General features: G+C 42.0%; 1 protein-coding gene across 1 annotated transcript in view; it reads left to right on the forward strand.

The window, feature by feature from the left end:
• Positions 1-27955, forward strand: part of LOC121290458 (limbic system associated membrane protein) — a 911106-nt gene that overhangs the window by 368453 nt on the left and 514698 nt on the right. Inside the window, exon 2 of the mRNA XM_041210895.1 lies at positions 12667-12899. Coding sequence (XP_041066829.1) covers positions 12667-12899 — 233 coding nt within the window. The remainder of the gene's footprint in view (positions 1-12666; positions 12900-27955) is intronic.

Here is a 27955-nt window from a genome sequence, read left to right on the forward strand (position 1 = left end):
AGCTGAAAGTGAGAAACAAACAAATCACCCTCAGAGGATGGGAAGAGAGAGACCTTTCCTATAATCCAGCCACCCATTGAAACTCATAACTGTCTAAGGAAGATACATTAAAAATGCAAGGTGCTGGATATTGAAACAATGGCTACCACAGACAAACATACCCAAAACCTCTTGGAAATACACAATGGATGGAGTATTTCAAGGCAATGCTGCCCAGCCACCAGAGAGAGATTTAAAGTGACATAAGCAGTATCAATCAAGTCATCAGCCAAGGAAACAGGCTGAGGGCTGCTTTCTCTCCTCTCTTTTGGATTAAGAGTGTCAGCCAGCTTGAGAAGCTAACTCTACCAGAAACCTACCAGCGAACCGAGATCTCGTAACTATTGCAACATTTTCTACTTCTGACCGCATCCAAGAAACCAACTGACCTAAATTGGCTGCAATTTTTAAATCTATCCCTCCAGGAAAATCAAAGGACTCTTAACCATATATTCTTTTACCTTTTCTTTATTGGACTCTAGCTCCCCTTATTCTGGTGTGTGTGTGTGTGTGCGTGCGTGCGTGTCTGAATGATTGTATGACAGCCACTTGATGTGATTTTATTATTTTTCTTGGACTTAGTGGTAATAAATTTGCCCTTTCTTTGACTCAAGAAAACCTTGTTTAATTGCTTCATTATTGCTCACAACTTAAATCGTTAAATACATTCTGATTTAGAAAAGGCATAGCCTCGTAATAAACAAACTTAAACCTTTGCTGTGAACAACTGAGGAGGTTGAATAGAGGAAGCTAGGTCATCCCTAGTCACCTGAGCATAACACTGTGCAAAATGTTAGTCTCCAAAGAGAACTTTGGCAGATAATGGAAATTCACTGAAAATACTTATAGGCCTGAATTTTTCAGTTGGTGCTCGGTGGGAGTGGGCGGGGGAGACGCGGAGCTGACCGTCACCGTGATCGGCTCCGCACAGCCATTTTATGTGGGTGGTGCAATTAAGGCTCACCCAGCATAATATACGAGCCATAGCTCTCAACGCTACCTGTAAGGGCGGGGGAGGAGGGAGAGTCGGGGCCACCACTCTTTCGTGCATGCGCATGCGTGCAAAAGAGCGTTTCAATCTCCCTGAGGCATGGAGGCATTGAAATGCTTTTGAAATAAATAAATAAATGGTTTGACAATTTGATTAAACATGTCCCCTCATGTGACTGTGTCACATGAGATGGGGCATGTTTTTATATTTCAGATTTATTTAAGTGGTAAAAGCTTTAGGAAACCTCATCTCACTCGTGGATGAGGTTTCCTAAAAAAACGTGAAGGCTGCTTGGTTGGACGGGTAGTGTAGACGATTACATTAATTAATTTGTTCATGGCCTTAATAGGCCTATCAGTTATTGGCAGATGCGCTGCCGACTCCTGGTGTGTGCCTGCCGAATGAAACATCACGAGACAGCACAATGATGTCGGGACGCCCGCCTGATGTCATCGCGCTTCATTTTATGCACCAGTGTGTTGGGCCCGCCCCTGCATGCCGACTGAAGATTTCAGGCCATAAAATAAATTATTGTGTTCATTGCCATTGTTGGGGAAGGTAAGACTTTACACTTTATAATGTAAACAGCCTGAGTTTTAAAAAAAACATAAAACTCTGAAAAGAAGCCTAACTGCAGGGGAATGTTCTTCAAACAAGTATTTGATTTCTCTGTGAGAAATACCTGTACAAGAATTGACAGCAGATATTCCGTGAAGAAAATGAATGAATCTGCTTTCTGAAATGAGATTTAAGTGAGACAGTATTGGCTTTATAAAAGTAGTATGACATGACACATTAGCCTAGATTTTCCATGAAAGTGTGAAGTTTGGATGTGAGTTGCCACAGGCAGACTTCTAGCCATACTCAAATGCAAATGCATCATTTGCAACAAAATTCCCAAAGTCCACTCATTAGCAAGCTATAGCTTTAGATCTGGATGAGTGTTGGGAGCACATTGTTAATTGTATATCAATTACATGCAAGTAGTGGTAATTTTCTGGCATTCACTTGTGCTTCCATAAATAAACTGAAACTGTGGTGATTGTGTTGGGAGCTGCATGTTTGAAATGTATATCTCCATAAATGAAATGCTTATAAGAGTGTGTAATGATTAGCTCCACCTTCACCACCTGACTTACTGGAGGAATGCATGGCAGCAGAGGATGGTTGCCTAAGATGAAGGTTGGAATCTAGGAAACAAAATCCGACAGAAAACTAAAATCTTAGTGACAATTGTGGAAAATGGTAGAAAGCAATAATAAATTGTCAGGACATGATTACCCTCCAATGTTCTCAGAGTCTGAACCACATGATCAGTGGAAGAATGAGATGCACATGTGCATGCACGTTACATCGCTGCCAAAGAGTATGGCTTTGGCATTGTCACTTTCTGCCAGAGATAAAATAAGAAGTAAAGTATTCTGTGAGATGGGTGCCTGGATAGTGATGAATGTTTGGACTTTCTATTTAAGTTCTTGAAATTTGAAAATTAAAAGTAAATGAAATCTAAAAGAACAATGATATATTAAATGCCTGAGAGGTCTGGTTAGAATTAGGTATAAGTTTAAAAAAACATGTCATTCCATGGGAGAGTATGTCATGGATTTTTAACAGAGTATCTAAAAGATTGATGAAATTCAATTTGGGGATCCCTGGATTGGCACAAGTGTTTAAATTACTGGAACGTGCTAAGGTGTCTCAAGTGGACAGACAACTTGTTCAGGTCTTGGAGAAGGAAATCCTGTTGGATCAGAAATAAAAACATAAAGTACTGGAAAAACTCAGCTGGTTTGGCAGCATCTGTGGTGAGAGAAACAGAGTTAACATTTCGAGTGCAATATGACCTCTTCAGAACCAAAGAAGAATCGTATTGGACTCGAAACATAACTCTGGCCAGAATTTTTCTCTCATCGGGTGGGTTCAGCAGGGGCAGGAAGCTGACCGCCGCCCGCGATCGGCTCTGCACCGCGATTTCATGCAGACAGGCCAGTTAAGGCCCGCCTTGTGTGAATCACGAGCGGCAGTGCTGAGTGCTAACTGTGCAGGCAGGGGGAAGGACGGAGAGCCGGCCCTTGCGCGCAGTTCATGCATGCGCACAAAAGAGTGCTTCAATCTCCCTGAGGCATGAAGCTACCTCAGGGTGATTGAAGCGCTTTTTAAAAAAAATAATAAATGCAATAAAAATTTAATGAAACATGTCCCCTCGTGTGTGACTGTGTCACATGAGTTGGGACATGTTTTTAATTTCAAAATAATGTTTTTATTTAATTTGATTAGCTTTAGGAAGCCTCATCCCGCTCGTGGTTAAGGTTTCCTAAAAATGTAAAGGCTGCTTGACCTTTTTGCCTGCTCGCCAACCGTGAGGTTAGACAGGCAGCATAAATTTCAAGTTAATTAGCTCGTTAATAGCCTTAATATGCCTTTCAATTATGGGCGGGTGTGCAGTTGACTCCAGCGCGCGCTTGCCGAATGAAATATTGTGTGAATGCCCAATGTCTTGCATGTCATATTACGTTCGTGCATGTTGGGTGTGAACCCCCATGCTGAACATAAAATTCTGTCCTCTGTTTCTCTCTCCACATATGCTTCCAGACCGGCTGAGCTTTCCAGCACATTTTGTTTTTATTTCAGATCACCAGCACCCGCAGTATTTTGCTTTTATTCTGTTAAATCAGATGCTTGCCGCCTTACAAAATTCCTGGGGAAATAGTCATTTCCTTCTGGTTTTGTGGAATAAATAGGACGGGCTAGTTATGATGAGAGATTGAATAGACTGGGGTTATTTTCCTTGGAACAGCAGAGACTGAGGGGGGACATGATTGAGGTGTATAAAATTATGAGGGGCATAGATAGGGCAGACTGGTAGGAACTTTTCCCCTTGGTAGAGGGATTAATAACCAGGGGGTATAGATTTAAGATAAGGGGCAGAAGGATTGGAGGGGATGTGAGGAAGAATTTTTTTCAACCAGAGGGTGGTGGGAATCTGGAAGTCACTGCCTGAAAGGTTGGTAGAGGCAGAAACTCTCAAACCATTTAAGCGGTATTTGGATGTGCACTTGCAATGCCGTGGTGTACAAGGCTATGGGTCTAGTGCTGGAAAATGGGATTAGAATAGTTAGGTATGTGTTTGATCGCACAGACTCAATGGGCGGAAGGGCCTTTTTCTGAGCTGTAGACTTCTATGACTCTATTCTGCAAAGAATAGAGGGCTCATGATTGCCAGATTTCAAAATAGTTCAGAGACCAGGAAAAAGGCATCCATATAAAGGATTGATTGGAAACAGGCAAAGTGAGGATGAAATCTTTTTTTAGAAGATCCAGCTTTTGTAGCAGAAAACAAAACTGGAACAAAAATACTGGAGAATGAATCCCACGAACGCCCAAGTAACTGTTAATAGGTGCTTCAGGTGTGACTCAAAATATCATTATATGGTGAACTACCAAAGAAGAAGAGGCAGGATCCACAAAATAATTTATGACAAAGGGAATTCTGAGGAAAAAGTTGAAGATAATGATGAATCTGAACAAATTTTACTGGGCACAAGGAAACTTAGTCCTGTGACAAATGTGTTAGTTCTTGGCTCCTTGTGCAACATCTTGGTTAAAATGTTAAATAGACAGAAAATACTGGAAATACTCAGCAGGTCGAACAGTATCTGTAGAGAGAGGAATAATTAACTTTTCAATTGCTGACCTTTCATCGGAGCCATTCTTCTGTGATACTAATTGAAGAAAATGAGTGAAAATGCTTTCTGAAATGAATTTAAAGTGTGACAGTTTTAGATTTATAAAAGTAATATGACCTGACACATTAGCCCAGATTTTTGATGATGAATGAAGTTTAGATTTGAATTGCTACTGGCAGACTTTTAGTCAGGTTCAAATGTAAGTGTGTTGTTTGCAACAAAATTCCCAAGGTCAACTCATTAGCAAGTTATGGGTTCAGATTTGGATGAGTGTTGGGAGCACATAATTAGTTGTATTTAATTGTATGCAGTGGTGGGCGTTAACTGGGGGTGCACTTGTAAGGTTGGACGAGCAGCAAAAAACATAAGTTAATCCTTCTCTGACATGCACCTCCTAATTCAACCACCGCAGGAATTAACTGAAGCTGTGGTGGTTGAATTAGGAGGTGCATGTTTGCAACATGTATCTTTCTAAACAAATGTTTATAAAAGTATGTAAAGACTAGCTCAAATCCCATGCTTACCACTTGACTTTCTGGTAGTTGACACACTTGAGTTGTAAGAACAAAAAATGGCATGAATGTGAAGTTTAAAAAGATATGAGCAATTAAGGGAAAAAGTTAGAGAAGGGTTATTTTTGAAAGAGTTTGGAGAGCCTTAAAAGACACCTCACTCTTCTTCCAAGACTAATGGAACTGGGGGACTAAGAAAAGACAAGCAAAAATGAAAGCAAAAGGTGCCCAAGATGTATGCATGGGTTTGCAGGCAATAGACAGAGCAGCTCAGCACCCAAACTTATGTTTGGTGGCTCTGTAAATTAAAATTGAAGTACCTTTGAGGGCAATAGTCCTGCAAGAAGGCAGAACTGAATTTCAAGCCGCAGCTAACCATTACTGACACTGCGGTTAAGTGCCAGCTTGAAGTTCTATTATACCCACAGGTGACCTGGCGGCAGATGGTAAACCCCATAATTTACCTCTCTGCTAACCATGTGTAAATACTGATTGGGTATAACAGAACCTGTAAAAATGGTTGGCATCATTGTACGGTGGCAAATTAAAATATATTAGCTCAATGAAAAAGCAAAGTACTGTGAATGTTGGAAATCTGAGATAAATACAGAAAATGCTGGAAATATTGAGCAAATTTGGTAGCACCTGTGGAGAGAGAAACAGAATTAATGTTTCACGTCAATGATCTTGCATCCGAACTGATGAAAGATCACTGACATGAAATGTTAACTCTTGTTTCTGTCTCCACAGATGCTGCCAGACCTGTGGGATATACTAGTTCTTAGTCATCTGGCCACTCATTCTTTCATATCATTGAAAATATGAAATTATGTGATTGGATGCTCCTGAGGAAGCCTATACATGCACTAATAAGTCACGGAAGAATGAGGAATGTACATTTTTGTCAGAAGGCCTTTGTACCAGTGGGTTGGCATATGGTGTCTTCCATGCAGCTTGACTTGCCCATTATCCCACTCTAAGATCTCCCCCTCTTCTATTCCTTTCATTTTGCTGCGTCTTGATAGCCCGAGTGACTCAGTGACTTTTTCACTTAGGGTGAAAAATAAATAGAATATCTGGTTGAAAGGCTTAAGTGCCAGTGAGAAGGAGATGAGGCAAAATCCTAATGAAATGATTGAAGTAAATTTAGCTTTATATTACTGCTACCTAACAACTCTGGACGCCCATTTCAAATGGACAAGCTTCATGTTGGGTGCCTTGCACATCAAAATAGTGGAAAATAGTGTGTGTGGCAGACATAATCAAATTGTTATTTAATGAAACATCCACATGTTGGAAGCATATCTAGCAATCCAAAAATCTAAACGAATAAAACATTTTTTGAAGCTGAGATCATATTTGGAGTTTTGTGTTCCATATAGTAGCAAAGCTACAGAGTTATTACATGGTGTTGAAAAGAGGGCCACATGGATAAGGCTGATTGAACTTTAGAGGATATATTTATAAGAAAAGATTGACTATCCAGGAACTTTATGTTCTTGAGGAGATGATGAGGAGGGACTTTAACATTTTTTTTAATATATAGAGAAATTTGATCCAGTCCCAGTAAAGTTCTTCGGTCAGGTACAGGTTTATGTTTGTGCATCAGTAATTTACTCCTGTTACTTTTGTGCCATATTCTAAGACAAATCTAGAAGATTTGGGTTATTTTCAATCCAATACCCATGCAGACATATTTCAATACATGCACACCGTGTATAATTTAGCAGTATATTGGTGCACATCATTTTTAAACAAATTCCTGCTGCCTTTACTAATCATTACTAAGCAGTAATGATTAGAAAAAATTAGAAGAGAGTGACTTTTGTTTATACCTGACTGGTGCATACATATTCGTTCTCATATGTACATGTAGCTTCGTTGTTTTATGTCGCATCTTTGATAGAGAGGTACATCGTTAGTTTCATACTGCTCTTTGGGGTTATATCAGTTTCATGTGATGACATGTCAGTCCAAGACTACAGTTTAAACAGTGAGTGTCATTGAAAACAGATGCATAGCAGCGCTTCCAAACCTTCTGCCTTGTCATTATCCTCTAAATGAAGCTGGGTGAGCTACATTAGGCTATCCCTAGGCAAGTCCTTGCAGAATCTGCCACTTTGCATCCATCAAACAGATTGGGAAAAGGAAAGATATGACAGCTATAGACAAGTGTTGGAACTAGAGAAAATGAGCATGTGCTTAAAAGAGTAAAGTATATAAAACCTTTTCAGGCAATTATCCTTTCTCAGCGCTTTCCTGCACTATGTCACTGCTTAGTTTAATCACAAAGATATAGCTGTGCAGCAGGAATCAATGAATCATTAGAATGCTTCTTCATATTGAATTTTTCAAATGTTGATCAGAAAAAACTACACTTGTAATGAAATGTAGTTTTGAATGCTATTATATTTGGTTCAGTCAAATATTTTAATCAACCAGGACAAGGGAAGAAGATCTCTACACTGTAGCAAAGAAAATTGTGATTCAAAGTATTGCCCATTGTCCACTGGTAGATAATCCAATCCAGCCATAGGCTGGATAATATTGTTGGATGTTAACCCTTGGTATACCGATCTCCCATAGGATCAATTAGGGAAATGTTAGCAGTAAGTTTAATGATACTTCTCAAAATTAATATTGGGGTGTCAGGAGGACAGAGTGAAATGAGTATTGTTTCTTTGACCTGAGCTCTGGCAAATTAATGGCAACCCTGATGGCAAACACCAATACTTACATGAGTTATAGTTATAAGTTTGTTATGTGATATGTTGTCACAAAATTTAAATGACAGTGAACTAACTAGGAAATAACAAAGTTATGATATTGTGGTTTAGCTTTCAATGGATTAAATGTGACTAGCCAAGAACAATCACAGGTTTTTTTTTGCCTAGCCTAAGATTGAGCATAGGAGCATAAACGAAGAGTGTGAGACAGGAACATCTTATGATGCAATATTGCAGTACATAGTGCTTTAATATTGAGACTTCTGCTGCCTCATTGTGGTGTGTGAGAGTTTGTGAGTTAAGGAGATTCCATACATTTCATCCACCCTATTGAGAATCAAAAGAAAATGAAGGAGTGATCAACAAAGGCACATAAAATGTGGAAGAAAGTATGATTATTACATCCATGTTTTTGTACCATACACAAAAATAAAACTTAATTAATAGATAGGGGAATGTTTGTGGATTTTGTTATAGAATTGAACTTTATTTACAAGATAGCAGCAGAAACTATGTGTGTGCATCCAGCTCTATAACTAAAGAAGAACTCTCCCCTTGAGGTTCCTCATGCTACAAACTGATTAGTTTACACAGAGCATGTAATCTTACAACACAGGATTATTCTTAAAGCTACAGTCCTATGTTTATCCAAACTATAATTACTACAATGTTATTTGTATGGGCTTCCGGAAGGCAGTTGATAAAGAATCTCATTACAGACTGTTAGCTAAAGTTGAAAGTTATGGAATTGAAGGCAAATTATAGGCCTGGAAAACTGGAGCTGAGGTCGAAGGTCAGCCATGAGCTTATTTATTGGCAAAACAAAATGAGGGCCTATATAGCTTACTCCTGCTCCTATTCCCTATGTTCTTATGATACAGCATTAAAGGAGACCAATTAGACCATCATTGCTAGAGCTATCTAATTAACCCCATTCACTTGCTCGTTCCTCATTGCCCCACTATATTTTTTCCTTCAAGTATTTATCCATTTCTCTTTTGAATGTTACTATGAATCTGTTTCCACCACTCTTTTTAGGCAGTGCATTCCAGATCACAATACTCACTGTCTAAAAATAAATGATCCTTCCTGTACCCTCTGGTTCTTTCAACAACCACCTAAGATCTATATCTCCAGGCTAATGATCTTCCAAAAGGAAATAATTTATCCTATCAAACCCATTCATAATTTTGAACATCTCTGTCAAATCTCTTTTTAATCTTCTAAGGAGAATAATGCCAGCTTCCCTCCACATCACTCCATGCAACTAAATTCTTATTCCTGGTATAATTCTAGTAAATCTCTTCTGCACCCTGTCTGTAGATTGACATCCTTCTGAAAATGTGGTGCCCAGAGCTGAGCACAATAGGCCAGTTAAGGCTTAAACTGTATTTGGTATAGGTTTAGCTTGTTTGTATACTCTATTTTTCTTCTAACGTGCTTTTCAAAAGTTTTTTCAACATGTTCGGCCACCTTCGAAGATTTGTGTACATACACACCCAGGCCTCTCCGTTCCCGCATCCTCTTTAAAATTGTACTATTTAGATCATATTGCCTCTTTTTATTCATCTTACCAAAATGCATTACCTCAGATTTCTTTGCATTAAATTTTGTTTTCCATTTATCTGCCCATTTCACCAGAGTACTTCCAACGTCTTATTATCCCTCTCATTGTTTACTGCATCAACTGTGAACTTTGAAATTATGAGCAGTATACCCAAGTCCAAGTCATTAATATACATCCAAATACCAGCCCCTGGGGAATACCAATGTACTCGTCCCTCCAGTCTGAGGAGCAACAAGTCACCACTACTCTGTGCTATCTGTCCCTTAGCCAGTTTTGTATCTATGCAGGTAGTGTCCCTTTCATACCATGGGCTTTAATTTTGCTAATAAGTAACAAAGAAATAATTTCCAAGATAAACCCTTAAAAAATGTTACCTCCAACCCCCAGCAAAATCAGAGAATTTGCTTGAACATTTCCTCCATCATATTCCACTTTCCTGCATTATTCTTTTCCAGGCATACCTATCTTGGAGGCAAAGGATCACATTTCCCCTTGCTTGCAGCTTTGTTTTATCCTTTTGCGATTATTTTATTTTTCTTTGCCTTACAACTGCATATGCCTGCTCTACTTAGCTAATTTTCTTTTCCATTTCAATTGTGGCCCATAACTTTTCTTCTCGAGAAACTTGAGTCTTTCTGTATGGTCTCTCCAGGTACAAGAATACCATAGGAGAGAGATATGATCAAGGTCAGGAGGCTAATGGCATCATTTTGATTCTATGCCAATTGTGTAAGATAGGCAACAGTGAGTTGGCAGTCTGTTTTACATCTCTCCTGATTTTTGTTTCCATTAACTTCATTGCAAATGAAACTAGAGATAATACATGAGAAAAATGTCTTATAGAAAAATAGAGAAAAAGCATGAAGCATAAAGAATGGAAGACAAATAGGAAGGACACAGAGAAACAGAAGGACAAGAAACCTGAAGTCAAAGAAGTGTAATTTTGACTTTGGAAATGGTGTAAAACAGGCATTTTCAATTCAGCTGCTCAATATTCATCTCTCCCAATTCACATTTCAATTTGAGGGACATATAAGAGGCAGGAAAATTAATATCACCCATATTTATCACCAAAAATCAACATTACCCAGAGAGACATTCGGAGGAAGAATTATTTTCATAAATTTGTCCATGAGCAACACAATGGGAGAGAAGCTAGCATTTTATCCTATCTTGCACATTATCTTTTTGCTTCCTAAATCACAAAATTGAGTTTCCTTGTGCAAGCAAAGTAAGGGTAGACTTGGGGGTGGGAAAGAAATTATGCTCCTTTCACAAAGTTGCTATCCATGACACAGATGGTTGCACATTAATTCCTGGCTTCTTTTATTAATGTTTGAGTAGTAGTCTGTTATAAATGTATGAAAAGGTCTAACGTGTCTTATTGAATTTTGTGCTTTTCAAGGTCACCAACATTAATTCTGTTTAACCTCAGTTCCAATATTATTAGAAGAGGCAAAGTATGCAGTTTTATTGAGAATTGGAAAATAATAAAACCATGAAAGAATGCATTGGAAAAAGTGCTTTGGGGGGCTGCATCAAAATTCATTTGGCGAGGTAGCCAAAATCAGTGTTTTAAATCAGATTCTGAGGTGCTTTATTCATCACTGCATGGTGCATGCTTCATTATTTGTTATTACATAGTGCCTTGAAGCAACCTGTATCCATTTATGAAATGACAGCTTTTCACTAGCAGTATTTTGGAGGCTGTGTGCTAAAAATGCATACTCCCTGTGCCAACCCGACAGAAAGGAAACAGCAGATTTTTAATGTTGTATTTTGAAAAAATAATGTTGCATTATTTTGTGTTTCAGCTGATATATTTTCAAAGTTGAGAAATCATAAATGTCTCAAATTGATTAATTATGACTGAAATAAATATTTTCTAAAAGTTGGTGCTGCCAGACAATATATTATATTATATCCTAAATTATATAATATATTCCTCATGATGGGCATGAATGTTCAACTTGTAACTAATAACAGCCATAGTCACGTATTTAGCAACAAAAATGTGTTATTTCATACAGAGCTGACCTGTGAGCACAGTACTAAATGCACCCTAATGGAAAAAATAATCTGATACTAATTATTTTGCCATGAATTTGTTTTGCAGACCCAAACACATGTTAATAAACTATAGAAACATGATGCCCAAAACTTTTGTGATTTAGCAGTTCTTCAATGTATTATTCTCTTACATACTCTTTACATATTACAGTGTTCAAAGCTGTCAATTACAAAGATACTGTATCCACTATTCCTTTTAAACAGATCCCAACTATAAAACAATCTTGTGTGGTTCACTTAAATGTACTTGAAAATACATGAAAATACATACCCTGTAGCAGTTCCAAAATATAACATATTTTGTACATTCTGGCTTTAATTATCTTATGTTTTGGAATCTCTGATCTGTTACAACCATATTTGTGTCTAATATCACAAATAATTAGTTTCAGGAGGGAAGTAAAGGAAAAAAATGTTCAAATAATTTAATATTTTGGAGCTCAGCTTATGAATTTGACATATATTCCTTGCTGATTTGGGGCTTGTTTGTGCGCTGTCAAAACCTGTTTAGGAGCAAATATACAGTCCTTTTATCTTGTGTGGAAATTATGAATCCCCTGTAGTGCAAGATAATCTCACACCCATCAAGTTGTATATCTGATTCCTATATTTTATGGGTTCATATTTCATGGCTGAGTAATCAGTATTGCTCAGCATCACTCGGAACTATTGTAATTGACCTATGCTGATAGAACTAGTCACCATTAGCCTTGTATACAAATTGTCTGCATACATACAGATATGTGAAAAAGCATGCTGGGTGTCTGGTAGAGGATTTGTGCTAGTATTTCAGTTTTGGAACTCAAATGACTGACAAATCTTTGTGCTCTCAGTTTATGCTAAAGGATTGAAATCCACTTCTGCCTATTGAATGTTCTATATGCACTTCATGTAACCATCCATTATCTTCCATATAAATAGCGTAGTCACAGCATGTTCATGTGGATCAGCCTTTAGAATGAACAGCATAAAAACTTTTAAGATATTTGACTCAGAACTTCCCTATATTTTGGCTGTTTCTTTTAGTTGCTATTTTTTGACAATTGATTGGAAGTTTTTGTTCTTTATTTTAAAGGTGCTATGTTGATGACAGGATCTCAAAGGTTGCTTGGCTGAACCGATCCAATATCATTTTTGCTGGAAATGACAAATGGTCCCTGGACCCTCGAGTCACTCTATTGACCAGCGCTCACTTAGAGTATAGCCTTCAGATTCAGCAGGTGGATGTATCTGATGAAGGTCCTTACACATGCTCAGTACAGACCCAGCATCACCCTAAGACCTATCAAGTGCATTTGATAGTACAAGGTAAGGTATTTGTGTCCCTTATTTATCTATCTGTTTGCCACAGCAATATATGAATATTCCTGCAGGAGGGATCAATGTTGTCTCAATATTCAGCAGCCATTCATAAAAACACAGTGCTGAGTTTGGTGAATGATTGTTAATTTGATTGTCTTCAGAGGAGGTTATTTTTAAGAGATTTAATTTCTGTCTTACGGTTAATAAATAGCATACACCACAAGCATGTCTCATAGGAAATTAAAGAGTTGGAGTATAACTTAAAATGTGAAGGCACATATGTATGCATGGAAATAGGATCAGGCCTCCTCGTTCACCCTCACCTCCCCCCAAATCCCCCCTTCTCCCCTCCCCCACAGGCATAGTGCAATCAGCTGGGATGCTGGCATAGAGCCTTCAGTGAGGCTTGGAGAAGGAGGAGGCAATCATGAGGGTGATGAACCGTAGTTGGCCATGGCTCTCAGTTTTAGTGTGGAGCGCACCTCCTCCTTTCAGTTCCACATTCTGATGAGTTTCTTTAATTACAACTATTTATACCCATATGTTCATGTGGTAATTCAGAACAGAACAAAACTGACGCCTGCTGCATTCAGGGTGAACCCATGTCCTGTGGCATTGGACATGGGACCCAAGAACTTCAATGGCATCCCAGCCTTTTTTCAGGTGGAAAGTAGACAACTAAGCTCCAAATGAACATGCACTCCTCGCCCAGCATGTTATATGCTGGAAGCGCGTTGCCCACCTTATTGAATCAGGCCACTTTGTAGGCATCCAGGGTCACACTTGAATTATTTAAATCACTGATAACTATTAAAGTAAAGGTCTTAATGGTGGGCCCTTTAATGATATTGGGCTGCCCCAACATCTGACTCACAATGTGATAAACTTGCCCAGTAGCATGTGCTTGTTAGTCAGAAGAACCTTTACCAGCATTTTTAAAGAACTCATCAAATACATAATGGTTAGTTGCTGGTTTATCACTTGAGAATGCTGGTCAACATTTTGATATTTCCTGACCGTAAAAAATAATCCCGACTGCAGAGAAGATATTGCTGGCATTAGATTATTTTTGACTGCTTTCTCAACAGTTGTACTGTAGTCATGACTGGCCTAGTAGGGCTCCTCTATAAGAAGGTCACCAAGATGCACAGCATGAGGAAAAATACCTACATCTCTTTCTCCTTAGACAGAGCAAAGTAGGATAAAACAACACAGGGCTCTGCATGCAATGCAGACTTCATTAAGGTCCAAAATGCCATTGCCTATACTCTCATTACTTGGCTTGCAGCCCATTACTAGTCTGTCATCTATCTTGATAGATAGGATTCCACTTACACAACGTCCCATATTTTTGTGACAACAGGCCGCACATCATGCAGATTTGTGCCCAGTTTCCTGGCTACTGCTATGTTTCCTTGGTCCTGCGCAAGCCCTCTGTGCCACCATTGTTCCAGCCAGGTCATCCAGTTACAGGCTGGCTACTTGACAACAAAGGATATCCACTTTCCTGTCATGGCAATCAACCAAGGGAACAAGATGAGCTGCATGAAGAGGATGAAGCCCAAGAGTGGCATCAAACATCACTGCTCCTAGTTGCTGAATGTTCAAGGACAAGCTCATTGAAGAGTGGTGCACCTGAACCATCCCTCCCATTCTCGATACAGCACATTCCTTATCATCATCATCCTTAATACCACCAGCAATTGACTTTCTTCAGCCTAAAATTATCGGTCAACTCTTCAATTCACTACAACTATCAAGACCAACACCAAACCTGGAACAAAGATCAACTTTATCAAACTTCTATATTCCATCTGTAGCTGATGGTTAACCAAAATTCTTATGAGTTATCCATTGTGCAAACTTTTAGTGCCTGTCTTGTGTGTTTGTTTACTGCTTGTTTACTTATCCTGCTGCTCCTATGAAATGTTTTCTAGTGGCTACACCAAATGGAAGGCTATGGAGCTCCCATTGAGAACACTTCACATGACTGTGGTGGTTGACCTTGAGTAGCTCTGCGCTTTAAGGGTTCATAAGCATTCTGAAGTGCAGTCCACTCAGGAGATGTTGGACAGAATGGTCTCCATGCTCTGCACAAAGCCTTGACATAAACTGGAGTGAATGGTTTCCCTGCTCAGGTCACTGGTTAAAATTGGGGTTGAGCATCAAAAATGGTATGATCAGACCTTAATCCATGTACTTAAAATAGTACCCCAATGGCTTCAAATAGGTGTTACTGCAGCCTGCCCAAAAGAGCAGGTTAAAATTACAAACTAGGAAACACAGCAGGTCATTGAAGCAAAAGTTCTCCCAGTTGAATTTAACTGCCTTCTGGCCTGGTTCCCACCAGACGAACTGGGTTAAAATCTCTCTTACATATTTGGTCCTTACATTTATATTGACATTATAAATTCCTGATGTCCACATTTATTATGAAAATTGCATATGTAAGTTGTCATATTGCAATTACAACCGTTCCCACACCAGCCCATCCAGTGCTCATGCTGAAAGTACCTCCAACTGAGAAAGGGTGTAATTATAACATGACAAGTTATATTGGTAGCTTCTATTATAAATGGAAGACATAGAACTTTATGCTGCAAGAAGTTAACAAGATGTGCATGCAGATGTAAGATGTTTATATTGTAATATAAATCACTAGAGGACAGAACTGCCTGACCCATAAACCTTTCTGCTACCAAAATCCAATGTGTTTCACAATGGCTTACAGATGGAAGTCAAGTGAGCCAAGCCAGAAGATATTTTATTCCAGTAGATAGAAAGTTTCCACATGGTACCCCATTCACAGCCTGGCTGAGGACTGATAGAAATAACCCGGCAGAAGGAATTAAATTCAAGTGACAAGCAGCCTTTGAATTTGAAATTATGGCTGGAAGTTGAGTACTCAAACATTTGCAGCAACAGCCTCCTATGATTACTTAGCGCCTGAAAAGCAGCAAACAGCATTACCTTTTCTTCTTCTGAGGGTAGAATTTTATTGAACATGAAGCCATTTACTGGAACCCTTCATGTAGACAAGAATTTCTCTTATAACTTTATGTTTGAAAAGATAATCCATTTTAAAGAAAAATCTATCACAAAACATAAAAAATTTCGGGATAGCAAGTTTTCAGACAGAGAATCACAAAACAATGTTTGCTAGATAAGTTTACATTATTTTCAAAAGTGAAAATTGTCCCCTTGGCCTTTACATTCCTCTGTTGAGAAATAAGTTAACTTTTGGGGAATTGTACAATTTTTACCAAAAATATAAATTTACTGCCTTCGGAAAAAGTGGCAGCTGATTCCTGAAAAGAGAAATGGAGTATATATGAAAAGAATTCTTGGAGATGGAGGCCATAATTTCTGTAACTCACTGAGTGTGAGCAAGATCAGGAGATTTACAGTTGTTCCTTATGTGGTTGATAAAGGAGAAATGCCTCCAAGGAGTATTATTGAAGTCTTCCAATTGCTGAGAGTTCAAACTATCTCCAGACCATGAGAATTTATAGGAGATCTATTGTTTTTCTACGCCATTTGTTTTGAGTGAACTTTCCTTATGTTCTAGAACCATTAGGCAAGATTAACCAAAAGCTCAGGTCAGCAAGTATAAAAAGTACAACAAGGGCTTGTTGCACTGGACCCCAGCCCTATTTTTGTCCGGTTTCTGATTTTCTGGTATTACTTCAATGACACGTCTCTGTGAACCCCAATATAAGGATGGCACAATTAACTGAGCTGGTGAGGTTATATATTCCATTTTTCATAATTTCTGTCTCATTTTTACTGAATGCAACTCATGAATATATAAAACAGACATCCAGTAGATGCAATTGAGAAGGTGGAAGTATTTCCAAAGCATGTACTTGATAAATATAGTCAAAAATCCATTTTATAATTGTTTTACAAAGGCTTTGGTTTATTTCACTACTGGCTACTGTTTTACTGTCTACCTTTGTGCTGTGCTTTTTCATTTTTGCCCATTTCCCCAATTTAAAATGACCTCAATCTGAGTTTCATTAGGTATAGTCCTGTGTCTGTGTTTCCTGAAACCAGAAGAGGAGGAAGAATATTGGAGACCAGGCATATCAGACACCAGAGGAGACTTAAGGCACCAGCTCCCAACTACCCAGCTACCCAACTACCAAGTAACCTTACGTACATAGAACACTTCAGCCAGCAGTGATGCTTATGGAAGCTCTTTTTCAATAGGAAAGTCGTGAGTGAGTTATGCTACATGCTGCATCCTGATACACCAACCCCCTGACTCCACCCTTCTCAGTGCCACCCTGAATCATAGGCTGCCATTAAGATACCATTGCCCTGACTTTTTATTTCTATTGGATCACTGCTTTAGGGGACGGGACATTAGTAACATTAGGCTAGTGCACAGAAGCACAAGCAAAGCCATACATGAAATGTTTTCTGCAGAAGCCAGTTCAACACCTTTCCCATGGATAAGCAGCAGCAGCATGACAGAACATAGCAATCTTACTGATTGACAGGGCACCTCGAAGTACAAGGAGTCATAGAGTGCAGCTACATGGTCATACATGCTCCATTTATCAATCCCATCACCAACACCAATATAAAAGGATTGCACTCATTCAGTATCCAACTTGTTTGTGACCAGCAGAACTATGTCATGGAAGTAAATGTTTGCTTCCGTGGATGCAGCCTTCATTTTCATGTACCTCAATGTCCATGCATTCTTTCAGCCAGAAAGTGTCAGGGTGGATATTGGGAGATCAGGGAACCCTGTGCAGCTATAGTTGATGGCACCTATGTGCTTTCGCATGACAAGAGCTGAGCTTCTCTACCAAGTGTTCTATTCTGAGATCAAAGTCATTACAGAGCTCGCTATTGTAATTTTGAAGGCCCATTCCAGGTGCCAGATAAATCTAGATAAATATAATCCAGCTAGATTCTGAAGAATAGGGTTTGTGTGTTTCCTGCTCCTTGGCTTTGTGTCGCAAACCAGTCTCCCCAGAAGGCCTGGAGAATGAACTTTCCAGATGCTCAGCAGGGGACCTAACTGAGGAGCAGTTACAGTGCCTTTGCTGACTTGACCTCCTGCATACCTCCTTCCTTATCTAGATTTGCACCAGTATTTCACTTGAAGCTTTTGAAAATTTGGGACTTTGGGCGGAATTTTCCGTGCCTGCTGGTGTCGGGCATCATGGCAGGCATGAGCAGACAATATGGCGAGAAGGCCAAAAATCAGCTTCATGCAGCCATGAAACAAGTTTGCAACCGGCCGCTCCATCCATCAATGGCGGGCTGTGTTTTCTGCTGCTGCACGTCGGGAACTTCATTATAATATATCTGCATATCATTATAAGCTCAGCTCGCTAGAATCGTCCCCCCAGGCTGGATCATCCAGGCACATTGATATGTTACACAACTGTACATAAGTAATGTGCACTTGGTGAGCTGCACTTCACTCGGGACTTTGAGGCTTGTTTGCCTACCTTGCTTTGGCAGCACTCACGGTCATCAGTGCCAAGATTCACAGGCAGCACCACATCACTTTTAGGGGGACTCATGGGCAGGTCTCTTACCTTCCAAACCAACCATAAGGTGGGGGTGGCTTTTCGATGGCTGTAAGGCTATGGCTTGTTTGGGGGAAGGGGAGAAGTGGCCTCAGGCAATGAAATATGTTGCAGGGTTAGGGCATAACGGGGAAGGGGTTATCCCAGGCTGTGTGTGGGGACACATGTTGATCTGTGCAAGTGGCCCCAAGAGGGTGAGAGCTGAGGAGGCAGTCTCCAGAGGAGATGAGGCCAGATGGAGATGTGAGGGTGTGTGTGAGAGAGTGAATGGTGATGTCCCTTGAGCTGGCAGTGAGTGAGATGACTGTGTGATGGGCTTGAGTGTGTGAGTTTAGAGTGATGAGATGGCTGCCTTACCCTGGCAACACGGATTAGATCATTCATCCTCTTTCTGCACTGGATGGCCAACCTCTTCTGTGCAGCATTGGCACTGACCACCTCTGCCACCACCTCCCAAGCCAGAATGGTGGCACTGATGGGCTTCCTGTGGCCAGAGTGGGAGTAGAGGACATTGCAGCGAGCTCCAATAGTGTCCAGAAGTCATCCCAGAGATGCATTACAGATTTGGGGGGCTGCAATCTTCTCGCCTTTCGGGGCCATGTCTTCTGTGCAGCAGTCCTGGGCTGGAAGCACTAAGAGGTGTGCGCACAGCTGCACTTTAAATATGCTGCCCGGCATGAGGAAGCAGTGAGGTGACAGCGTGATGTGCAAATGACAAGGCTGCCTGACATCGAAACAGCTAATTTCCCTGGAATGCATAATTTATGAGATGGGTTTGGGACTCTACAGCATGAAAAGCCGCCATTGTGGCCAGTGGGTAAACCATTCTTTTTCCTGCTCGCTACTGCACTTAGTGTAAACCTAGGTCAATTCCGCTCTTTGATTCTTTCTGCGTGAACTTTCCAATCTGTCTTGAGCCTTCAAGGTGCTACTGGTATTTAAATCCTGACTCACTTCAGGACAAGCTCCCAGTCAGGAATGGGACTACTGGCTGAAACCCTAGAATATCTGCCAGTGGTAATAGGCAGAATTTTCCTGGTCCAGCTATGGCGGGTTTGATGGCAGATGGGGGTGGTGGGGAGGGGGTGGGGTGGGGGGGGTAGCAATATGGTGGGAGCTGAAAAATTGGTTTCCCGCTGGCAGGATCTTCCGCTCCTGGCTGCCATGGCGGGTCATGATTCCGTGACCCGCTAATAGGATGCAGATGAAGGCCAACTAGAATCCCACCCCCCCATCTGATTGTCTGCGCCACCAGCGGGAAATCACGACAGTCTGGAACACATCTGGACCAACATGGCATGTACATGTCGGTACTTACTTTAAGAAGGGCTGGGGCAGCTTGCAGAGCTGAGGAGAAGATGGAGGCCTCCAGTGACCGGACGCTGGAACACCACGAGCATGTCAACCATGTGGATCTTCTCTGTGCAGCAACATCCAGGAGGTGGTCTTCTCAGCGTAGCAACTTCCTTCAGGGTTCAGATGCTCAAGCAGCCACTTCCTCAAGCTGCAGGTGGAAGGCAGTAGAAGGTACTGCTTGGCGGGGAAGGTCTGTGTTGGGGGGCAAGGGGAAGATGGGAAGGAGAGTAAAGAAAAGGCGGGGCGGGCGTGCAGGCCTAGAGGGAGGCAGGGAATATTGGGGTGGTAGGGGAAAGAGAGAGATTCAGCAGGGATCTTGCCATGGTTGAGTTGGTACTGAAAAGAGCAATGTTAGGTTGTGGGCTGGGGTGAGGGCTTGTGCAGATCTGAATTGTTATGGGGGCTTGTGCAAAGGTGTGGAAGGCCATGGAGAGGGCTACTGACAAAGGGGTTCAGAGAGAGCGGTCAGTGGAGTCAACGGAAGAATCTTGAGTGTACTGGTGTTAGGTGGGTATGGTAACAATTAAAGGGGGCACTGGGAGCTACTACAGTGGGAAGGTGAGGGTGACATGATTTTGTGTGAAGTGGCACCAAGGGTTGTTGTTAGGAATGTGGAATGTGACACGGATTTGAGGAGTTGGAAGGATGAAGGTGGGCATGTCCATCATTATGGGGGTTGAAGGTGATTCCTGGGGGGGTCAATGGTTATGGGGAAAGGGTGTGGGTGACAGGGAGAGGGGAAAAGATATTAGACTGTACCTCAAATGTTACTACCACCATGGCTAGTTGCAACTATGCAGAACCTCGTGGTGGAGATCTCAAGATGCTGCATGGGAGTTGGGTCACTGGGGCTGGCGGAGATGCAGGTCAGCTCAACTGGACAACTGAAGGCGAACCCAGCATTTACAATGCTAGGGCCCTGGGACAGTTGAGAATGTGAAGGGCAAAGGCTCAGCGTGCACAGGACATTTCTTGCACATGGCTCGCAAGGGCCCTGGCAAAGACCTTTGCCTCCCTGTACATACCTGATTCTGGGGGGTCATGGGGAGTCCTTCGGAAGGTGATGGGTTGGGGGGTCAGGGGGCTTGCAAAGGCTTACAGACTATCGCAAATAAACCACATCAGACATGAGTAAAATGCAAGTGAACTATATTTCCAAAAGATTGAAATGTGTAACAATCATGGTGCACTTTTGCAACCACTTGTGATTTCAGAACTTCTTAACTTTTCTTTCTCTACCACTTCTTCTAAATGCTCCCCTGACATCCATAGCTGGGGTGGAGGCAGCATGCTGACCTGTTGGGCCTGTTGCCTTGGATGACCTTGGTGACCGTCCAGAGACCTGAGGCCTGGAGGGCCCCTGGCTTACTGTGGCTGTCCTGCCGTGACAGAAGATGATGCTGAAGTAGTCACAGGCAAAGGGGATTTGGAAGGACCAGACAACCTCAGAGAGATCTGGATGGAGGTCCCAGAGTGTCCAACTGCCGCTCCTCCTCCCTTTGGATGCTGGAGGGCCCCTGCTTGACTCCTTGAGGGGAAGGGACACTTGGAGGGAGGTCGAGATGACCCATCCCCCTCTTGCCTAGCCACTGCAGAAGCTCACCATGTCTACAGCGATGAAATGCAGGCTTGTGCGCATTTCTGGCATAATCTGCTGGACCAGGCCCTCCATAGAGTTTGCCACCCTCTCTGTGGAGACCTCCATGCATGCACAGGTTGGCACTACTTCATCAGCCAGCAAGCGGATAGACTTCTCTGCCTCGCATGCCACCATGTTGAGGGCCTCAGCCATCTCTGCCTGGCTTTCCCCCGTCATTTGCTACCTCTCCAGTGTCTCTTGGAAGATTGATTCCAGAGGCCCATCATTGGATTTGAACCTTGCAGATGCCTCTTCCCCAGCACTCCTCCAAGTGTTGGTGAGCTTAGCTGACCTTACCTCCTCCTGCTGCATATACGTGTCCATTCAGTGACAACCAGAATGTGAGACCCTTCTTAAATTAGAAATAATATCCACCGAGGTGGGTGTCTCTGGGTGGGTGAAGGATGCAGATGTATACTGTGATGCCTCTACTCCATGGCAGACTCCATGGAGGACTTGGTCTAGCAGATTTTGCCGGAGATGCGTGCAGACCTGCACTCCATCGCTGTAGCCATGAGTGAGCTTCTGCAGTGGTTACGCGAGAGGGGGACAGCACCTCAACCTCCCTTCAGGTGGCCCTTCCCTCAAGGTGCCAGGCAGGGTCTTTGGGCATCCAAAAGGAGGAGGAGGAGTGTCAGATGGACACCCTGGGGACCTCCAGGAACTCTCTGAATTCCCTTTGCCTGTGTCTCCTTCAGTGCAGTCCTTTCTTCCTCCATATACACTTGGTCCTCTCTGGGCTTGTATTCAAGCTGGACAGGACTTCCTCAGTTTCAGACCATGCCCTTTTCCTGGTAGCATCTGTAAATAAGAGGAGAGAAAGTGAGTGATTGCATGAGCTGCCTTCAATATGGAGGCACCCTTGATCCTGAGGCTTCTATGAAATGCGTCGATCCAACTGGATGGAGGCCGCAAGCCAATCTCTCCATCTCTGATGGATCTGTTCCGTTCCACCACTGCCAGCTGGGCTGCCCGCTCCTCAAAGTCAGTCAGTTGTTTCAATTGTGGCCGACCCCTGACCATCTCCTCCCTTTCTTTACAATTATGGCATAACTTCTCCCGCGCAAAGAGAGAGGATGGTGTTGAGAGAAATTGGATTTCATGTATCTTTCTCAAGCTTCCGGTCTTACAAATAACCCACTAGATTGTGTGGCATATGATTGATGCACTGCATATTATCCAGAAGGGTTCTGGGCCAGCACCCTCCAGAGCAGTGAGCATGCAGCTACAAGGATAAGGCTCAGAGAGGCATGTCATTTGCAGTGCTTGCTGGTGTCCTCAATGCCTGAGCCCTTTCCGCCCCTACCCACCCTTTCCCCCTTCAAGACAATATGTGAGCTGTCCGTGTGAAAGGGTAATGGACCAACTGTGATCTCTCCACATGCAGAGTAGATGGACTGCAGTGGGGTTATGAGACATGACCTTATCATGGCGCCACTGAGGTGCATGTTCCCAGTACCACTCATTGAGTTGAGTGTGAGCAGATGAGGTTATTCATCATTTTTCGGCATTGCAGGCAGTCCTCTGCTGCAGGCCCTGGGCACTGACTGCCCTGGAGATTTGTAGGGTTGGTCTCCCTTCTTGTCTTCCTCCTCCCAAATGCTGGAAAGAGAACATCCCTCCAGGACTCCACTTAGTCGAAGAGTACATCCAGGGAGGAGTCACTGAACTTGGGTGCCGGAGCTCTGTCTCCTCTTCTGACCATCTTCTCAATCAGCTTGGTGGGTAAGTTGCTGTCTGGGCACCTTTTAAATATGGCTCCTAGATATGACGGCAGGGCGTGTACTATATATCTCACCATGCAAAACATCAGTAAAGCCCCTACCACATAATTAATGAGGCCACGGTTGCGTGATACTGCGCAAATTCCTGATGGCCTCTGCATTGGGAAACACTCCTGTCCCTACCCCCGCCACAGGACTTAGGGCAGAATTTTCCGGTCGGCATGCAGGAGCGGGCCCGACATGTAAAATGACATGCGATGACATCGGGTGTGTGTCCCGACGTCATTGTGCACCGTCGCGATGTTTTGTTCGGCGGGCATGCGCCTGAGATGGCTATGCGCCTGCCGAAATGTAAACAGCCTACTAAGGCCATTAAGAAATTAATTGAAGCAGTTTTGAACACTGCCCGTCAAACCTTAAGCTTGGCGGGCAGGCGAAAAGGCCAAGCGGCCATCGCGTTTTTCAGAAAACCTCATCAACGAGCTGGGATCCAGTTCCACTCATTCAGAATCTGCCTCATTTGACATTCTGACCTGTAGCTGCTCAAATTTAAATAGGAGGGAAAGGGAATACAGACACCAGCAATGTAGAAATTGTGCCTGAGCTGGAATTAGCAGCTCAAGCTGAATCTTTCACATGAGGGGACATTTTTAAATGAATTTTTAAACCTTTTATTTAATAATTTTAATATCAATTCAATCTCCCTGAGGCAGCTCCATGCATCAGGGAGATGGAAGCACTCTTTCACACACATGGGTGAAAAAGCACTGGCCCTGACTCTCCCTCCTCCCCCCGCCAGCAGAGTTAGCGTTGAGTGCTACCGGCCATGTATTACGCTGGGCGGGCCAATTAAGGCCCGCCCTTAGTAAAATGGTGGTGCTGAGCCAATCGCGGGTGGCGATCGGCTCCCCGTCCACCCCCGCCCATTCCTACCCAGCCCACCCAACATAGGAAAAATCATGCCCTTAGTCTCGAAGGGGAAAATTCCACCATTGCTCCTGTCAAGCAAGTAGGAGTTCCTCCTCATCACTTACCCATCGGCAATCACATTAAAGAATATGATCTAGACTATTAATTGTTTGGGCAAAGATAGCCCAGGAGAACAGAACCAAAGCTACCACAAGGTAGCTTTTCGACCCAACTTCCCACAGTGATGCAAGATCCCAGCAATATTATCCTTGTAGAAAACAGAGACATAGTGGTCAACAAAGGAAACTGAGCAATAGAAGGACATGACCTTGACAACTACATGGCAACTCAAGCAGAATAAACAGAGAAAGCTACACCTTCTATGAATTATACTCAGCAGATTTATCATTACACATGGAAATTTCCACAGAAAAGCTTTCAAAGGAGTTCACACCCAGCACATTTTTTAAAAGATGTAGTTTATCATGCACAATTATTGTAAAATCTTATGAATCCTGAGTCTGTTCTAAATAAGTTTTACCATAAGAAAGCTAAACCTTTTTTTGGGTTGTGATAACCACATACCTGTTGAGGAGTAGCTACAACTAGATCATTCATTTTTAGATGTGAAATCTGGTAAAGTCCTCAAGCCTGATATGATACCATTCTGAAAAATATCAGCACCTCCATTTCTGTTTGCTTTGAATAAATTTTTCTGCTTAAGTGAGCCAGCCTTGAGATAAATTATATTAACAATCTGTCCAGCAATGGACAATTACAGTAATTCTACGTAAGTAAATATGTACCAACAATGAGCCATGTCATTTTTCTTCTTAAATAAGGCTGTTTTTCAACACTAAGACCTTCAGAGGCAAAGCCTTTGAATCTTTTCACTTTCTTTGATTTCTGTGTTTAAAAAGATTGGAAAATATTTAAACAGAGGTGGAAAGGGTACAAATGAAATATATTCTCGTACAGAGAACAGCAGAGTATCTTGAAGACAAGGATTCCACGGATGATGAGGAGATTATCACTTACATGGCAGACAATAAAAGTGAACGCCAGGATAAATGTAAAGGCAATATAGTTATTAGGAAAGCTAAGAGGGTATAAGGAAGATAATTAATTTAAAATGTAGCAAGTGCACCATTTATCATAGGAAGGTTGACACGGTTGGGTTAGGGCCACCAAGAAGTATTGAAAATAAGCTTCTAGTAGAGAGTCAGTGTATGGCAACGATGCTAAATAAACACTTTGCCTTTGCTTTCACAAATCAGGGATATTGCAATTGTAGAATTGCCAGAGCTGAGTGTTGAATCTTGAATAATAAATGACACTGAAGAAGTTACTAGGTCATGGACATAAGGCGGAAACAGAGCTGGTAATGGATCTCCATAAGTCACAAGTTCCTTTTCCTAGACATGGCATACCAAGGTGCAACTGTTTACTGCAACAGTCCTTATCAATGATGGTTGAAGTAGTACCGACCAGAGGGGAGGAAGATGGAAGGATTTTTGTCATCTAAATGTAATATTATCAGAATGATTAATTGCATATGTTATGGCATCTAATTTTATCTCACGTATACTCATTGAACCCTCACAAAGGTAAAGTCATTCCCTTCTGGATAAACCTATGGTACCAACTCCCTTGGTAAGTGTAATTGAGTGTAACAAATCCATTCACAATTGCAGTGTAGCGAACACAGAGCTTTCTGTATTAAATGACAACCCTAAAAGTCTGACAGGCATTCAGTGAATATCAATGTGTAAGTAAGCAATCTCTGTAATGACTGTCAACACCGGACATGAAGCTTACAGGACCACTGAAAGAAAACAACCTGAAATGGGCTGTAAAAAATAAGGTGGGGAATTTTGATCTTACCTCCAGGGACTTTGGCACAAAATCTAGGCTGACACTCCAGTCCAGTATGGAAGGAATGGGGCACCGTCAGAGTTGCCATCTTGTGGATGAATTATTAAACTGAGGACCTGTCTGCCCTCTCAGATGGATGTAAAAGATCCCATTGCTCTATTCAAAGAGCAACAGAGCAATCCCCAGTGTTGAAGCAAATATTTATCCCTCAACCAACGTAACAAAACTTTTATTATTATATTGTTATTCATTATTCATTGCTGTTTGTGGGACTTTGCTGTGTGCATATTGGCTGCCATGTTGCCAGTATTACAATACTGCAAAAAGTTATTAATCAGCTGCAAAGCACTTATGGATGTCCTAAGATCAAGAAAGGAACAATATAAATGTGGTATATCACAGTCTGCTGCCACTGTATATATAGAGGATCTCAGTGTAGACCTCAAGGGATCTGTCCCTATGCTATCTATACTAAGTATTGAGACTGGTCAAACACAAAAATGTGAAGTTTGTTACTAACAACATCGATATACAGCTATGCACAGGCCTTGATCTGGCCTGCACCCTAACAGTGACTAAGGCTGATTACATGACTATATACTTGTGCTTGATTCATATGATGTACATAGAGTCTTGTTGATACAGGGTCACAGGCAGTTGTGAGCATCTGCAATAAAGAACACAGGCAATGGTGACCATCTAACATGGAAGCTGTACTTTACACTTCAGCCTCACACACGGTGATGTCACTATGCAGCTTCTTAAAGATATATGTCATTGTCTGCATTGGCATGCATACAATATCACAACAATAAATGCAGTTGTTTACTTTTTAACTTGCCTGGTGAAAACCATACAACTAAGCAGTAAATTACCCACACCTGCCCTGCAAGTCTGTGATTTTACCTGCAAGTGACAAGGGCATCTGGTCAACACTGTGGTCCTTCTTAACATATACAAAATTGATCCCAATGATAGTGGTCATAGCCCCTGAGCTGAAATTAGAACAATCCAGCTGAATGGAAATCATTACATAAGCCAAACACCAAAGAAGTCTGACACCTTCTCCCTCACCCCATGAACCAAAATGCTCCCACTGAATGGAAATCCAGTCATTAATTCTCTCGTTTAGCAGAGATTCCACCAAATCATCTACCTCACTGAGTGAAAACCTCTCCTCACACTATGGGGTCAAGGATGTCTCACCAACCACCAACTCCTATGAGAACAAATCTAATCTCCCGTCCCATCCTATCCCCACTGGAAACAAAGATAACATTCTCTAAGCTCTTCCTACACACACATGTATGCCTGCACACCTCCAATTCCATATCGAGTGTATGCTCAGCCTCCCATTTTTCCGACCAAGAGGAAATCCACGTGCTGCGAATCTTGATGAATAATCTGACATATCTCAGCAACCATTACCCGGGGCATCCTCAGACGCCTCTGACATTGCCTCTCTCACATCTGGAGGTAGTTTGTTCTTCTCCTCTGGATGCTTGATGTGTCAGTGCCCATCTTCGCTGATGTCTTCCCTGGATGTCTGTATCCGGCCCAACCTCCTCCTCTGCTGTTGCCCACTCTTGGCCATGAATCCTTTGTTATTGGACAAGACCCCTCCTTTGTGTCCTCTCTTTCTGCTCCTGAGGCTTCAGGAAGATCGGGTGAATGAGAGCCATGTTATTGCAGTAATTGCACTGTGTAAATATGGCCAACATACATGTAGAATTGTAGAATCATTACAGCATGGAAGAAGGCCAATCGGCCCATCATGTCTGTGCTGGCCCTCCTAAGGAGTAATTCACATACTGCCATTCTCTCTCCCTCTCGCCACCCCCATGCACATTCCTCCTTTTCAGATATTTAGAAAATTTAGTAAATGTAGAATAATATGCAGCACAGAAGATGCCACACTGCCATCTGTGTCTGCATTGACCAAAAATCAAGCCACCCAGCCTAATCCCATTTTCCAGCACTTGGTCTGTAGCCCTGCAGGTTATGGCA

Source organism: Carcharodon carcharias, chromosome 18 (assembly GCF_017639515.1).
Source record: "Carcharodon carcharias isolate sCarCar2 chromosome 18, sCarCar2.pri, whole genome shotgun sequence".
NCBI lineage: Eukaryota > Metazoa > Chordata > Chondrichthyes > Lamniformes > Lamnidae > Carcharodon > Carcharodon carcharias.